Here is a 12,594-nt window from a genome sequence, read left to right as displayed (position 1 = left end):
GGGATTCATCACAGTTACTGCTGGGTGACTTTAGCTATTTTGTTTTAGGTATATTTAATGTTAAAAACACATGTAAATGTCAGAGTTGAATCCTCTAATGTCACCAACCATCCTAAAAAAAAAAAAAATAAAAATTTTCATTATGCACTTCGAGAAAAAAGTTGAAATGTTGAGAAAAAAGTTGAAATGTCGAGATTAATGTTGAAATACAATTGCAATAAAAAAGTCAAAATTTCGTGAATAAAGTTGAAATGTTGAGAAAAAAGGTGAAATTTTGACTTTATTCACGAAATTTCATCTTTATTCTTGAAATTCTTTATTTCATTAATTATCTATACCCGCTGTACCCTTTGCAGGATCACGGGGGTCTGCTGGGGCCTATCCCAGCTCATTTTCAGGCGAGAGGCAGATTTCTTGAAATTGTATTTCAATATTAATCTAGACATTTTGACTTTTTTCTCAACATTTTTACTTTTTTCTCAAAATTGTATTTCAACATTGATCTCGACATTTTTACTTTTTTCTCGAAGTGCATGATGAAAAAAAAATCTTGCAAAAATCTATTTTTATTTTTCTCCTGCCTGGCCCTAATACTCTTTCGTATATTATTATTATTATTATTATTATTATTATTATTATTATTATTATTATGTATTTATTTTTTTAACCTTTATTTAACCAGGAAAAGAAACCCATTGAGATTAAAAATCTCTTTTGCAAGGGTGTCCTGGCCAAGAGGCAGCACAAGATTTCAGATATTAAAATTTACAGAGGTGTGATGTGAAATATTAAAATCAAATAAAATCAAATGAAACAAAAAATGGAAATCTTTTAAAACAGTTACAAATCAGAGATGCTGTCTCAAGTGCACTCATTCTGGACTTAAAATCACTCAGTGGAATAAGTTCTGTTATTTTTAGATCGTTTTGAAGTTTTTTCCATGTATAAGGGGCAGAGTATGTGAATGCTCTTTTTCCTTGCTCTGTGCGCACACATGGAACAGAAAGCAATAAATGATCATTAGAGCGTAGTCCATATTATTATTATTATTAATAATAATAATGTTTTTATCAGTTAATTAGATGGTTTTGTTGATCCAGCAGAGTCTGAGCTGGTTTCATGGCTAAACTCCAGACCGGGATGAGCTCCTGATGTAACTGATAGGTTTCCCGATGATGTATAAGTAAGGCACCAGGGTTTGGATGCATCACAATTACTGCTGGGTGACTTTAGGTATTTTGTTTGAGGTATATTTTATGTTAAAACACATGTAAATGGTGGGATTGGTGTTTGTGATGCGTCTGATTTGCCAGCCAGCTCTGATTTACAAGGCAAGCAGTTTTGCCTACAAGTGCTTCCTTCCTGCGCTCCTTCCTGTCGCTGTGAGGTCATTGAGCTCGGAGCTCCGAGTTGGGATGACCACACTTCTCTGGGATGACATGATGCAACCGATGAACATCAGCTTGGAACAAAAGGCAGCTTCTCTCAAAGATGACAGCGGAGGGAGGGCATGTGGGAAGCATGTCACCTTGTTTGGAAAGTTCTCCCAGATATGAGGGCTCCAACCGGGGAGGGGTCACGTCCAGTGTTGCGTTCCCCCGGGCAGTGAACAGAGGCACTTGTCTCCGGGGGAATACAGAGGAGATTTGTGAGCCTCGTATCTCTAATGACCTCTGACTAAGAAAATGTAGTTTGTCAGCGACGGAAAGAGTTCAGATTCTGCAGCGTGATAGCGGGACGCACGGAGCGCCGGGGGACGGCCTTTAAGCCGTGTTTATACTCAGTTTTACAAACAAAAGACAAAAGTGACACAAGCCCTCTCTTTCTCCCCAAAATAAACACACTTCTAACTCTGTTTTGTCTCGTTTAAGAAGCTGCAATGTTTCAGAAAGTCCAGGAACCAGAGACACCAGAGAGTCAACAAAAGGAGTTAAATTTGGGTCCATGTTCTGTTGAGGTCAACTAACAAATGTTTTTATATGGTCCATGATGATTAATGAAGATAAATACATAAAAAAACCTGGTCCAATAACCAGCTAAATGATTAGTCTGTCTACATCAGATATTGAGGTTGTTAAAAGTGTGATACGACTCCAAAGCTGGGGGCCTAAGACTTTTGCACAATCAAAGATAATAGTATTACTACAGCGTACTGGCAGTGTGTGGGCAGCTCCTGGTTTTTAGGTGGGGGGTGGAGAAGAGAGAAGAGTCCTGCTGTCAGTCAGTGTGACCTTCGTTGTGACCCCTGAGTTTGACCATTGCATTATGGGATGCGGTACGGAACATTAGACGGGTCATTTTCACTCTAAGTTCTACAATAATCACACATTTGGTGTCGTACATCGCGTATCACGTGTGACCTGCCTGATCTGGACTGGTTCCTAGTTCCTGGGAACTGGTTCCTTGGACTTAGTTCCTGGGACGTCGTTGCTGGGACTTGGTTCCTTGGGCCTGGAAACTGGGATCTGGTTCCTGGGACTTGGTTCCTGGGATCTGGTTCCTGGGACTTTGTTCCTGGGATATGGTTCCTGGGACTTGGTTCCTGGGACCTGGGAGTTTTTACCTGCCATTGTTTATGTAATAATTGCTCGGGGGTTTATGTTTATGTTTATGTTCATGTTCTGGATCTCTGGAAAGCATCTAGAGACAACATCTGTTGTATTAGACGCTATATAAATAAAATTGAATTGAATTGAATTGAATATGGTTCCTGGGACTTGGTTCCTGGGACTTGGTTCCTGGGACTTGGTTCCTGGGACCTGGTTCCTGGGACCTGGTTCCTGGGACCTGGTTCCTGGGACTTGGTTCCTGGGACTTTGTTCCTGGGATATGGTTCCTGGGACCTGGTTCCTGGGACCTGGTTCCTGGGACTTGGTTCCTGGGACTTTGTTCCTGGGATATGGTTCCTGGGACTTGGTTCCTGGGACCTGGGAGTTTTTACCTGCCATTGTTTATGTAATAATTGCTCGGGGGTTTATGTTTATGTTTATGTTCATGTTCTGGATCTCTGGAAAGCATCTAGAGACAACATCTGTTGTATTAGACGCTATATAAATAAAATTGAATTGAATTGAATTGAATATGGTTCCTGGGACTTGGTTCCTGGGACTTGGTTCCTGGGACTTGGTTCCTGGGACCTGGTTCCTGGGACCTGGTTCCTGGGACCTGGTTCCTGGGACTTGGTTCCTGGGACTTTGTTCCTGGGATATGGTTCCTGGGACCTGGTTCCTGGGACCTGGTTCCTGGGACTTTGTTCCTGGGATATGGTTCCTGGGACTTGGTTCCTGGGACTTTGTTCCTGGGACTTGGTTCCTGGGACTTGGTTCCTGGGACTTGGTTCCTGGGACCTGGTTCCTGGGACCTGGTTCCTGGGACCTGGTTCCTGGGACCTGGTTCCTGGGACTTGGTTCCTGGGACTTGGTTCCTGGGATATGGTTCCTGGGACCTGGTTCCTGGGACTTTGTTCCTGGGATATGGTTCCTGGGACTTGGTTCCTGGGACTTTGTTCCTGGGACTTGGTTCCTGGGACTTGGTTCCTGGGATATGGTTCCTGGGACCTGGTTCCTGGGACCTGGAAATTGGGACCTGGTTCCTGGGACGTTGTTCCTGGGATCTAACCATCCACCCTGGATGTGTTTTGCTGACACCAGTCTGGGTGTTGCTCTGCCTGCGGCCCCTGGTTGGTTGTGTTGTCCATCCAGTGACGTCCAGATGTAGTTTCTCCGGCTCTTGTTGGTTCCGCCCCCCTGGAAATCAAAGTTGGACCCGACGGAACCAGCCTAAATGGATCAGGTGCTCCGTCGACGTTCTGCTTGGAAGAACCAGAGTTAAAAAGTAAACATTAGCCAATCCCCCAACTGACAGTTGGAAAACATCCTTTATTAACATTTCTCTTCCGTGTAAGAGTGTTTTTTTTAAACATGTTGCTTCGACATGTTGGTTTTCATGTCAGCAGCTTTTTCTGACAAAACTCTGGCTTTGGACCGGCGCCTCGGCGTCCCGCCTACGGACGCACCCGAGTGATGACAGATAACTGTTGACTAAATTAGCCCCCGATCAAAACTCCCTGATTATTCAAATGTTTTTTTTTGCTTTATATAGTTTGACTTCTCTATGCAGAAACAAAAGTCACCCCGGCAGTCGTCATGGAGGTGAACTCTGGAGACCGAAGCAACACACACCCTTTGTTCAATTTATCACAACAAGCTTTGTGTCTTTTGTGTTTTCATCCGTCTCTTAGCAGAGGGGCCTGGGCTGATCCCTCAAAAGCTCAAAAGCCAAACACCCATATAAAGATAAAAAGATAAGAAAATTTAAAATAAATATAAAAATAAAAGGTAAAAAACAAAAATAAAAATAGAAAGTGCGGTGCCATAAAAAGAATTATAGGGATAGAAAAAGTGTTGTGTAATATTGCACAAAGTTATTGCACAGTCCGGTTTGTTGTTGATCAGACTGACTGACTGACCCCCCCCCCCACAGTCCCTTATAACAGAAAAATAAATAGTTTTATACAAAAACAATATTGAATTCAGAAACTGTTAACAGTGACCTGTTAAATTGGAAGTGGTTTTAATGCTGAAACTACACAACAACGTTGGAGCTTTACTTTTGACTCCTCGGTCGATGACCTCCAGCTTGGTGTGAAATGCATCCTGGGATACCTTGCATCTTGAATAAAACGCTTGGAGCGTACTTGTCTAGATTGAAACTTGGACCTGGATCTGAACTTCGGCTGCGACTGACGGCGGTTCACACACATGTTCACACACTTTAAGGGTTTAACCGGTGGTTAGGTTGGTTAGGTTGGGCTGCCCCACAGCTGGGGGACTTCCCATGATGCACTGGGCTCCGTCTTCACCCTTCTCATATATACAGTACATGTCATCCGCCTCTCGCCCCCACGTACTCGAGGCAGATGTCCGTCCTCCCTCGTCTCGTTCTGCTACGGTGGATTTATTCACTTTTTGAACCTCTCAACCTGGTTGTTCGTCTCCACTGTCGCCTGGTGCTTGTTCAGGAAGACGATCCGTTGGGTTCTTTAACTTAAAAGTAGAAATGAATTGGGATTATATGCAGTACTGGAGTTGAGGGGGGATGAGGGGGGGGTGGCATCCCCCCCTGAAATAAAAACGGTCCAAATCATCCCCCCTGTAAAACTGCCATCCCTCCTTTCCATCCCTTATGTCATTTCATCAATGAATGTGGTTTTACTGCTATTTCAACATTTTGAGTCATCACCAGAAAAATAACACCAGAAAAATAACTTATTTGACAATTTTCACCTGTTTCAAGTAAATTTTCCCTTGAAATAAGTAGAAAAATCTGCCAGTGGGACAACATTTATCTTCACATTACAAGCAAATAAATCTTGTTCCACTGGCAGATTTTTCTACTTATTTCAAGTGAGAATCTACCTGAAACTGGTGAAAATTGTTGTTTTTTCCAGTGATGAGTCTTGTTTTAAGTGTAATGAGATTTTTTTTACTAAAATGAGACATTTTAACTAGAAATAAGACACATATTCTTGTTAAGATTTTGAGTTTTTGCAGTGATCCATTTTACTTATCCTGTGAAGGACAGAGTCATATTGATAAGTTCAGAAAACTGTTTTTATAGTTGTGTTTTGATGTATTTGATGTAAGCCCAGTGGATATTTAAAGCTTACAGAAGGCTGCATTTAACTGCTGCTATGTCATTCCTGCAGTATTTCTGCAGGTGTTTTGGTCAGTGCTATTATTTGTAATATATTATATTATTTGTAATCAGCACAAATTATCTGTCCCCATATGATAAAATCCACCATCCCCCCTGATTTTTTTTTACAACTCGAGTACTGATTATATGATTTCAGAATCTGGACGCCATCGGACTGAATTGGACTGAATAAATCACTATGAATTGGAGGATAAATTGAAGTGAAAGGTTTACTCTGATTCAGGTCCATGGAGGCTGTTTTTGAGTAGCTTCCTGTGCAGTCTGAGCGCAGCGGATATCCAAACCAGGACTTTCATTCGCTGAATCTTCTTCTGAATAACCGAGAGGAGGAGGGTGAGGGGAGCAGGAGGAAGTGATAAGATGCAGTGACTGTATTTGTGTCATGTGGGTGCAGAAGATGATGTGACACTGATATCATCCGGCAACATCTTGCGGTCGGTTTGTGTTTGCATGCTGGAATAAACAGTCAACACGAAACGCGGAGGCGCAATTTCACTGCCTGCTTCACACACGGCACACAAATTACACTTGTTTTTTTTTCCCTTTTCTTTTTCCAGGATACACGAACGCACAATTTACCACGGATGCTACTTTCCTCGTTCCAAATCCGGCCACGAAATCAACCCAAAGAACTGTCCAGAGACAGACGAGGAACAACAGAAAGAACCACCACAAAAAGACACAAAATGACCAAAAAGACACAGGAATTATCCAAAATCATGAAACTGAAAGGAAACAAAAACTAAAAGCAAAAAGAAAAAGCAAAAGGACGATGCAATCCAACTCTAATTCAGGTCAAAGAAGTGGACTCCACATAAAAACCCATATCCCCGCCCCTTTTTAACTGGACCCACTACGATGTTGGGCATTGTGGGTAAACACAATCTAAACACACTTTTAGCACAATTTCAGGTGAAATGTTTTGTGGTCAGACGTGTAAATAAGGACGAGGTGACAGTTCTGATGGCTGGAATGTATGACGTTTGAAAACTGACCAGCGGAAGTAGCTGAGCAGCTTTTCTTCTTCGCTGCGTCTCTTCCAGTTATTCCTGGTGCAGCGACACCACAGGCGAGGAGAACATGTTCTTCAAAGGGTTTGGTTTGTTTTGCAAACTCGGACCAGCCGAGCCCAATCGCCCCGAGTTCCCAATCGCTCCGAGTTCCCAATCGCTCCCAGTTCCCAATCGCTTCGAGTTCCCAATCATACCAAGTCATCAATGGTAACGAGTCCCCAATCGTAGTCCCCAATTTTACGAAGTCATCAATGGTCGCAAGTCACCAATTGTACAGAGTCCCCAATCATACCAAGTCATCAATCGTTCCAAGTCATCAATCGTTCCAAGTCATCAATAGCACCGACTCCCCAATCATAACGAGTCCCCGATTGTGCTGAGTCAACAATCGTACCGAGTCCCCAATCATATCGAGTCAACCCCACTGTTAAGTTGAAATTGCCCAGAGGTTGGAGGTCAAAGCGAAATTGGACGTCAGTCTCACAAAGAAGCTTTACGACACAGAAATACACCAGCTGACAGGAGAAAAGATGGAGAAATGTGTTTTCCTTTATTGAACATGAGATCTGACGTGGGATGTGATTGGATGGAACTTAAACTCGGGATAGAAAAGCCTTCAGATTTGTTGCTCAGGTCAAAATGAAGACAAAGCAGGTTTCATGACTCTTAAACTAAACTTAAAGGAGCTGTCTGTAAGAAATGGCCAAAACTAGTACTGCAGTCACTTTCAAAATATTGTTGAGCGGCGTGTACCCTCCCCCTCCTCCCCCCGACCAGAGGTTGCCAGGTAGGCTGCAGAATGCAGAAGGAACGTAGGCTGCCATGGCTGCGATAATTAGAGCCGAGCTGGCAACCCGGATGCCGAAACAATACTGACTTCGTGATTGGGAGATAGGTGGAGGGTGGAGCTTCAGAAACAATACTGACTTGGTGATTGGGAGATAGGTGGAGGGTGGAGCTTCAGAAACAATACTGACTTGGTGATTGGGAGATAGGTGGAGGGTGGAGCTTCAGGCCAAAATAAAAAATGACAACATAAACATCAGTTGAGGGCTGCAACTCCTCTTTTTAAACTGGAATATCCTGGCTTGAGTGCTGTTGTCAGTGACATAAGTATTGGAAATGAACATGATTTTTAAATGTCTGTTGACATATCGGGGTCATTTTATGATTCGTTTTATTATTGCTCTTACATACAGCTCCTTTAAGCTGAGTAAATGTGTTTCAAATGCTGTTTAGTCATGGGATTATTGACCCGCTTGATGGATGGATGGGTGGATGGGAGGACAGATGTTAAATTAAACTTAAGCAGGACTTTGAAAACGTCTGAATTCCTGCATCGATCATCACAAGAAGGAAACTAAATCTGAATCTAAAAATAAAAAATCCACATCAACAGAAATAAAAACAGAAATCACTGGAGATTTGAGACACGAGCCCAGAAAAACTCCCACAGTGCACTGCTGTGTCTCAACTCCGGGGAGTAAACAGGGATGAGTGCGAGACGTCAGCCGGAGAGTAAAAACCAGTTTGCTCGGTGCCGCGTTGCATCGTCTCCCAGCTGCAAAACATTCTGGGAGGAGCTCCAGTTTTCTCTTTTCAGACGTTTAATAAGAACATGTCAGAGGGAAGAGGAAAAGCTGACATCAGATCACTTCCTGCCGTCCTTCTGTTTCACTTTCCGGTTGTAATATTTGCCTTTTGTTTAAAGTAAAACTTTGGCATCTTAACTTAGGCAAGGCAAGTTTATTTGTACAGCACAATTCAACACAAGGTAATTCAAAGTGCTTTACATCAACATTAAAAGCGGCAAGACACAATTAAACAGTGAATAATAAATAAAATGATAAGAAAAGAGGTAAAATAATAAAAAGCACAAGTTATTAAAAAGTAAGGGCAGTAGAGTACAGCAAGTACATTTCATTCTTACAAAGCAAGAATTACGTTTCTATACGGTCAAAACGTACAAAGACTGGGTCAAATACAATATTACAAAAATTAAAACTTAAATAAACTCTTTAAACTCGTGTTTACACCTTCAGTTGAGTGACCTTCGCTCGGGGAGCTCAGGTCGAACTAAATGAGCTCAAAACCTTCTCAATGCTGAATTATTTGAACATTTGTAGGTCAGTTGTGCAGCTGGGGGCAGATTTGGGTCAGGAATGAGTCACAGCATCATAAAACCCAGTTTTATCTGATATTAGCGGCGCTGATGGGATCAGATGGTGATGATTGTGAAACTTTAATCACATGTCAACATGCAGTTTCATGGTTTTTCTGGTGAAAAGACTGTTCCCTTTATTTAATGTAAAGCCGTCAGATGTGAGCGGTGGATTCAACCTCAGCACAGTGTGTGTGTGTGTGTGTGTGTGTGTGTGTGTGTGTGTGTGTGTGTGTGCATTTCTAAAAGCCCAACCACTTTCCCATTCTGAAACCGCGGCTCCCGCCGCTGAAACTCCACCAGAGCATTCTGGGACTTCTCTCTCCGCGCCGCTGCCTCTCCGCTTACACGGTGACATCACCGGAGTTTCCCTTCTGCAGGAGCAGCTGCAGCCGCATAAATACTACGAGCCTCCTGGCAGAAGTTCACTCTCACACAATAGTTCGCAGAAAACAGACGTGTCAGCAGAGACCAGGCCCCCCCCCACGTCCCGCAGCATCCAGCCGAGCAGGACAGAGCCAGGACCGACCCCCCCTGACGGTGGACTATGGGGGGATACGCTGCGGCCCCCGCTGACCTGGAGCTCGGCATCCAGGAGACGGTGCAGGCTCTGGGGGAGAAGAGGTCGCCCGCCGGGTGGATGTGGAAGGTGCTGGGCGCCGTGCTGGCAGCGGCGCTGTGCCTGGGAGGACTGCAGCTCTGGGCTCTGTACTGGGCCCCCCGGCCCCAGACCACGGTAAGACCCCCCCCCACCACCTCTGATCAGCTGTGGCTCTGTTGAGGGTGCAAGTCTCTCCAACCCGGGTGTTTTCTCCCCCGACAGGCTCAGGCGGAGGAGCGGAAGGCCCCCACCCTCGGGGACCCTGCCGGATCCACAGGTGATTACATACCCGGGGCGCTTTTACAGGGAGCTGATTAGATTAGATTAGATTAGGTTTATTTATTTGCACATTTTTGAAAGAAGAAAAGAAAAAAAAATGCAATGGAATGCGTTTAGAGAAAAAAAACAACATAAAAGAAAATGTGCTGGAGAGGTCAGAAATCTGAGAGGGCTTATCGAATCGCCTCCCCTCTATGATACTACAGAAGAGTATTAGTATTAGGGCCAGGCAGGAGAAAAAAAAAAAATGTTACAGGAGGAAGATTTTTTTTTTCATTATGCACTTCGAGAAAATAGTCGAAAGGTCGAGAAAAAAGTCGAAATGATGAGAAAAGAATTGAAATGTCGAGAAAAGTGTCAAAATATCGAGATTAATATTGTACAGTACAATTTCGAGAAAAAAGTCAAAATGTTGAGAAAAAAAGTCGAAATTTCGTGAATAAAGTTGAAATGTTGAGAAAAAGAGGCGAAATTTCGACTTTATTCACAAAATTGTATTTCAACATTAATCTCTACATTTCGATTATTTTTCTCGAAATTGTATTTCAACATTAATCTCGACATTTCGACTTTTTCCTCGACATTTCAATAAAAAAATTTAAAAAAATCTTCCCCTCTCAAATATTTTTCTCCTGCCTGGCCCTAATACTCTTCCATAATGATACACTTCAGACAGTAAAACAAAAAATACTTTAGGAAGAAAACACAAGATAATTAAATAATAGTTAAATAGACATCATAAAAAATATGATAAAAGGAGCAGAATGTAGCATAAACCAAAACAAAGAGCATCTGGATATATAGTATATACCTGTACAGTGTACTTGTATGTACATGTAAAGACGTTGAGTGGTACTGGGTCAGCAGCTGTTTACATCTCAGCTATGAGTTTAAAACAAGGAGGGCCAGAGTGCTAGGTACTAGGTTGGAGATGTAATTCCACAGGGCGACCCCTGCAATAGTACAGCTGCACTGTAATTCAGTCTTTGAGAAGTGTTTTCAGGCCATCTGACGTGTCTCCTTTCCCCCCCAGACCCCCACCACATGCTGAAGCAGTTCAGCAGCAACGCCAAGGCGGCCATCCACCTCGTAGGTGAGTCCCGGCTCTCACCCCCCCGGTGGGGGGGCTCTTAAATGTAAATGTGAATGTACTTTATTTATATAGCCCTTAAAGCCAGCTCTAGGTGAGCCAAAGTGCTTTACAGAATAAAACATACAGAATGATTGTATGTTGATGAAAGTCGAAATTTCATGAATAAAGTCGAAATTTCGCCTTTTTTCTCAACATTTTGACTTTTTTCTCGAAATTGTACTTCGACATTATTCTCGAAATTTTGACTTTTTTCTCGACATTTTTCTCGAAATTGTACTTCGACATTTTTCTCGAAATTTCAACTTTTTTCTCAACATTTCGACATTTTTCTCGAAGTGCATAATGAAATATTATTATTTTTATTTTTCCCCTGCCTGGCCCTAATACTCTTCCGTAGGCTGTAGATGCTTTGACTTCTGATTTGTTTTTAAACTATTTTGTTATCGTTTGGTTGTGCAACTTTGTGTTTGTGCTGCTGCCTGTCTTGGCCAGGCCTCTCTTGTAAAAGAGATTTTTAATCTCAACAAGACGTTTTTTCCGTCTGCAGGCACGTACGACGAGGACGAGAGCGCCCAGCTGGAGTGGAGCGCCAGCCAGGGCCAGGGCTTCACTTACGGCAGCTTCCAGCTGCGGCAGAACCGGATCGTGGTGCCGCGCGGCGGCCTGTACTTCGTCTACAGCCAGGCGTCGTTCAGGGTGACCTGCGGCGGCGAGGCGGGGGCCGGGGGCCCCCCCGTGCCCCCCAGCCACCGGATCTGGCGCCTCTCCGACTCCATCGGGAGTAAAGTGTCCCTGCTGAGCGCGGTGCGGTCGGTGTGCCAGCCCGGGGGGGCGGCGGGGGACGGCGAGCTGGGCTGGTACAACACCATCTACCTGGGCGCCGTCTTCCAGCTCAACCGGGGGGACGAGCTGTGGACGGAGACCAACCTGCTGCCCGAGCTGGAGACCGACGAGGGCAAGACCTTCTTCGGGGTATTTGCGCTCTGATAAGGACCCCCCCTCCCCAAAGCCGCCAGATGTTCTGGTCTTATCCATCCGAATGGTGATGTAGTGACGATTAAATCTCCATGGAGATGAACCCGCAGCCGCCGCCGCCGCGCTGACTCTGATAACTTTATAAACTGTAACAGTTTGCATCATATCGTTAATTTGAGGCACTTTTCTTTTTTACTCTGTGTATTTATGTGAACCTGAGACCCCCCCCAATCGTTTCTTACTTCCTGTAATTATTTATTTGTATTTATTTGTATTTAAATCACTGGGACGAGGTGTGCCTGCGCACATTGTTATTGAAATAAACTAGAAGAACCAATGAGACGGATCTTTTCTCACCAGCACACACACACGCGCGCGCGCGCGCACACACACACACACACACACACACACACACACACACACACACACACACAAACACACACACACACACTTGGCAGACGCCGCTCTGACATTCCTCCCCGGCCAGCAAATACTTCCTGTATTCGATCACAGCAGTCGAGGGGAATTTCCTGCTTGTTCTTTGCGGAGTGCTGTGTCAGGTGAAGGCCCACAGAAGACCCAACCCAGCCGGGTTTTCCCCAGCGACCCCCCCCACCCCGACACACACACACCCGTCTCCTCCTCCACCAGCATTACCACATAGCTCGCCTTCAGTCAGCTGGAAACAGACATGACAGAGGAAGCTGTGTGCACTGTGGGATCATGGGACGGAACCACAGCTGGCTCTCGTCAC

General features: G+C 44.2%; 1 protein-coding gene across 1 annotated transcript; it reads left to right on the top strand.

Moving 5' to 3' along the window:
- The first annotated feature begins 9,332 nt into the window (after positions 1–9,332).
- Positions 9,333–12,170, top strand: LOC133441129 (tumor necrosis factor-like). Its single transcript, XM_061718521.1, has 4 exons — positions 9,333–9,628; positions 9,716–9,770; positions 10,806–10,865; positions 11,413–12,170. Exons 1-4 carry the CDS (start codon positions 9,440–9,442, stop codon positions 11,850–11,852), a joined length of 744 nt encoding a protein of 247 aa, XP_061574505.1. The 5' UTR covers positions 9,333–9,439; the 3' UTR covers positions 11,853–12,170.
- Positions 12,171–12,594: the final 424 nt, after the last annotated feature.

Source organism: Cololabis saira, chromosome 3 (assembly GCF_033807715.1).
Source record: "Cololabis saira isolate AMF1-May2022 chromosome 3, fColSai1.1, whole genome shotgun sequence".
In the NCBI taxonomy this organism is placed as follows: domain Eukaryota; kingdom Metazoa; phylum Chordata; class Actinopteri; order Beloniformes; family Belonidae; genus Cololabis; species Cololabis saira.
Note: the sequence above shows the minus strand (reverse complement) of the source record. Positions and strands in the feature narration are given on the sequence as shown.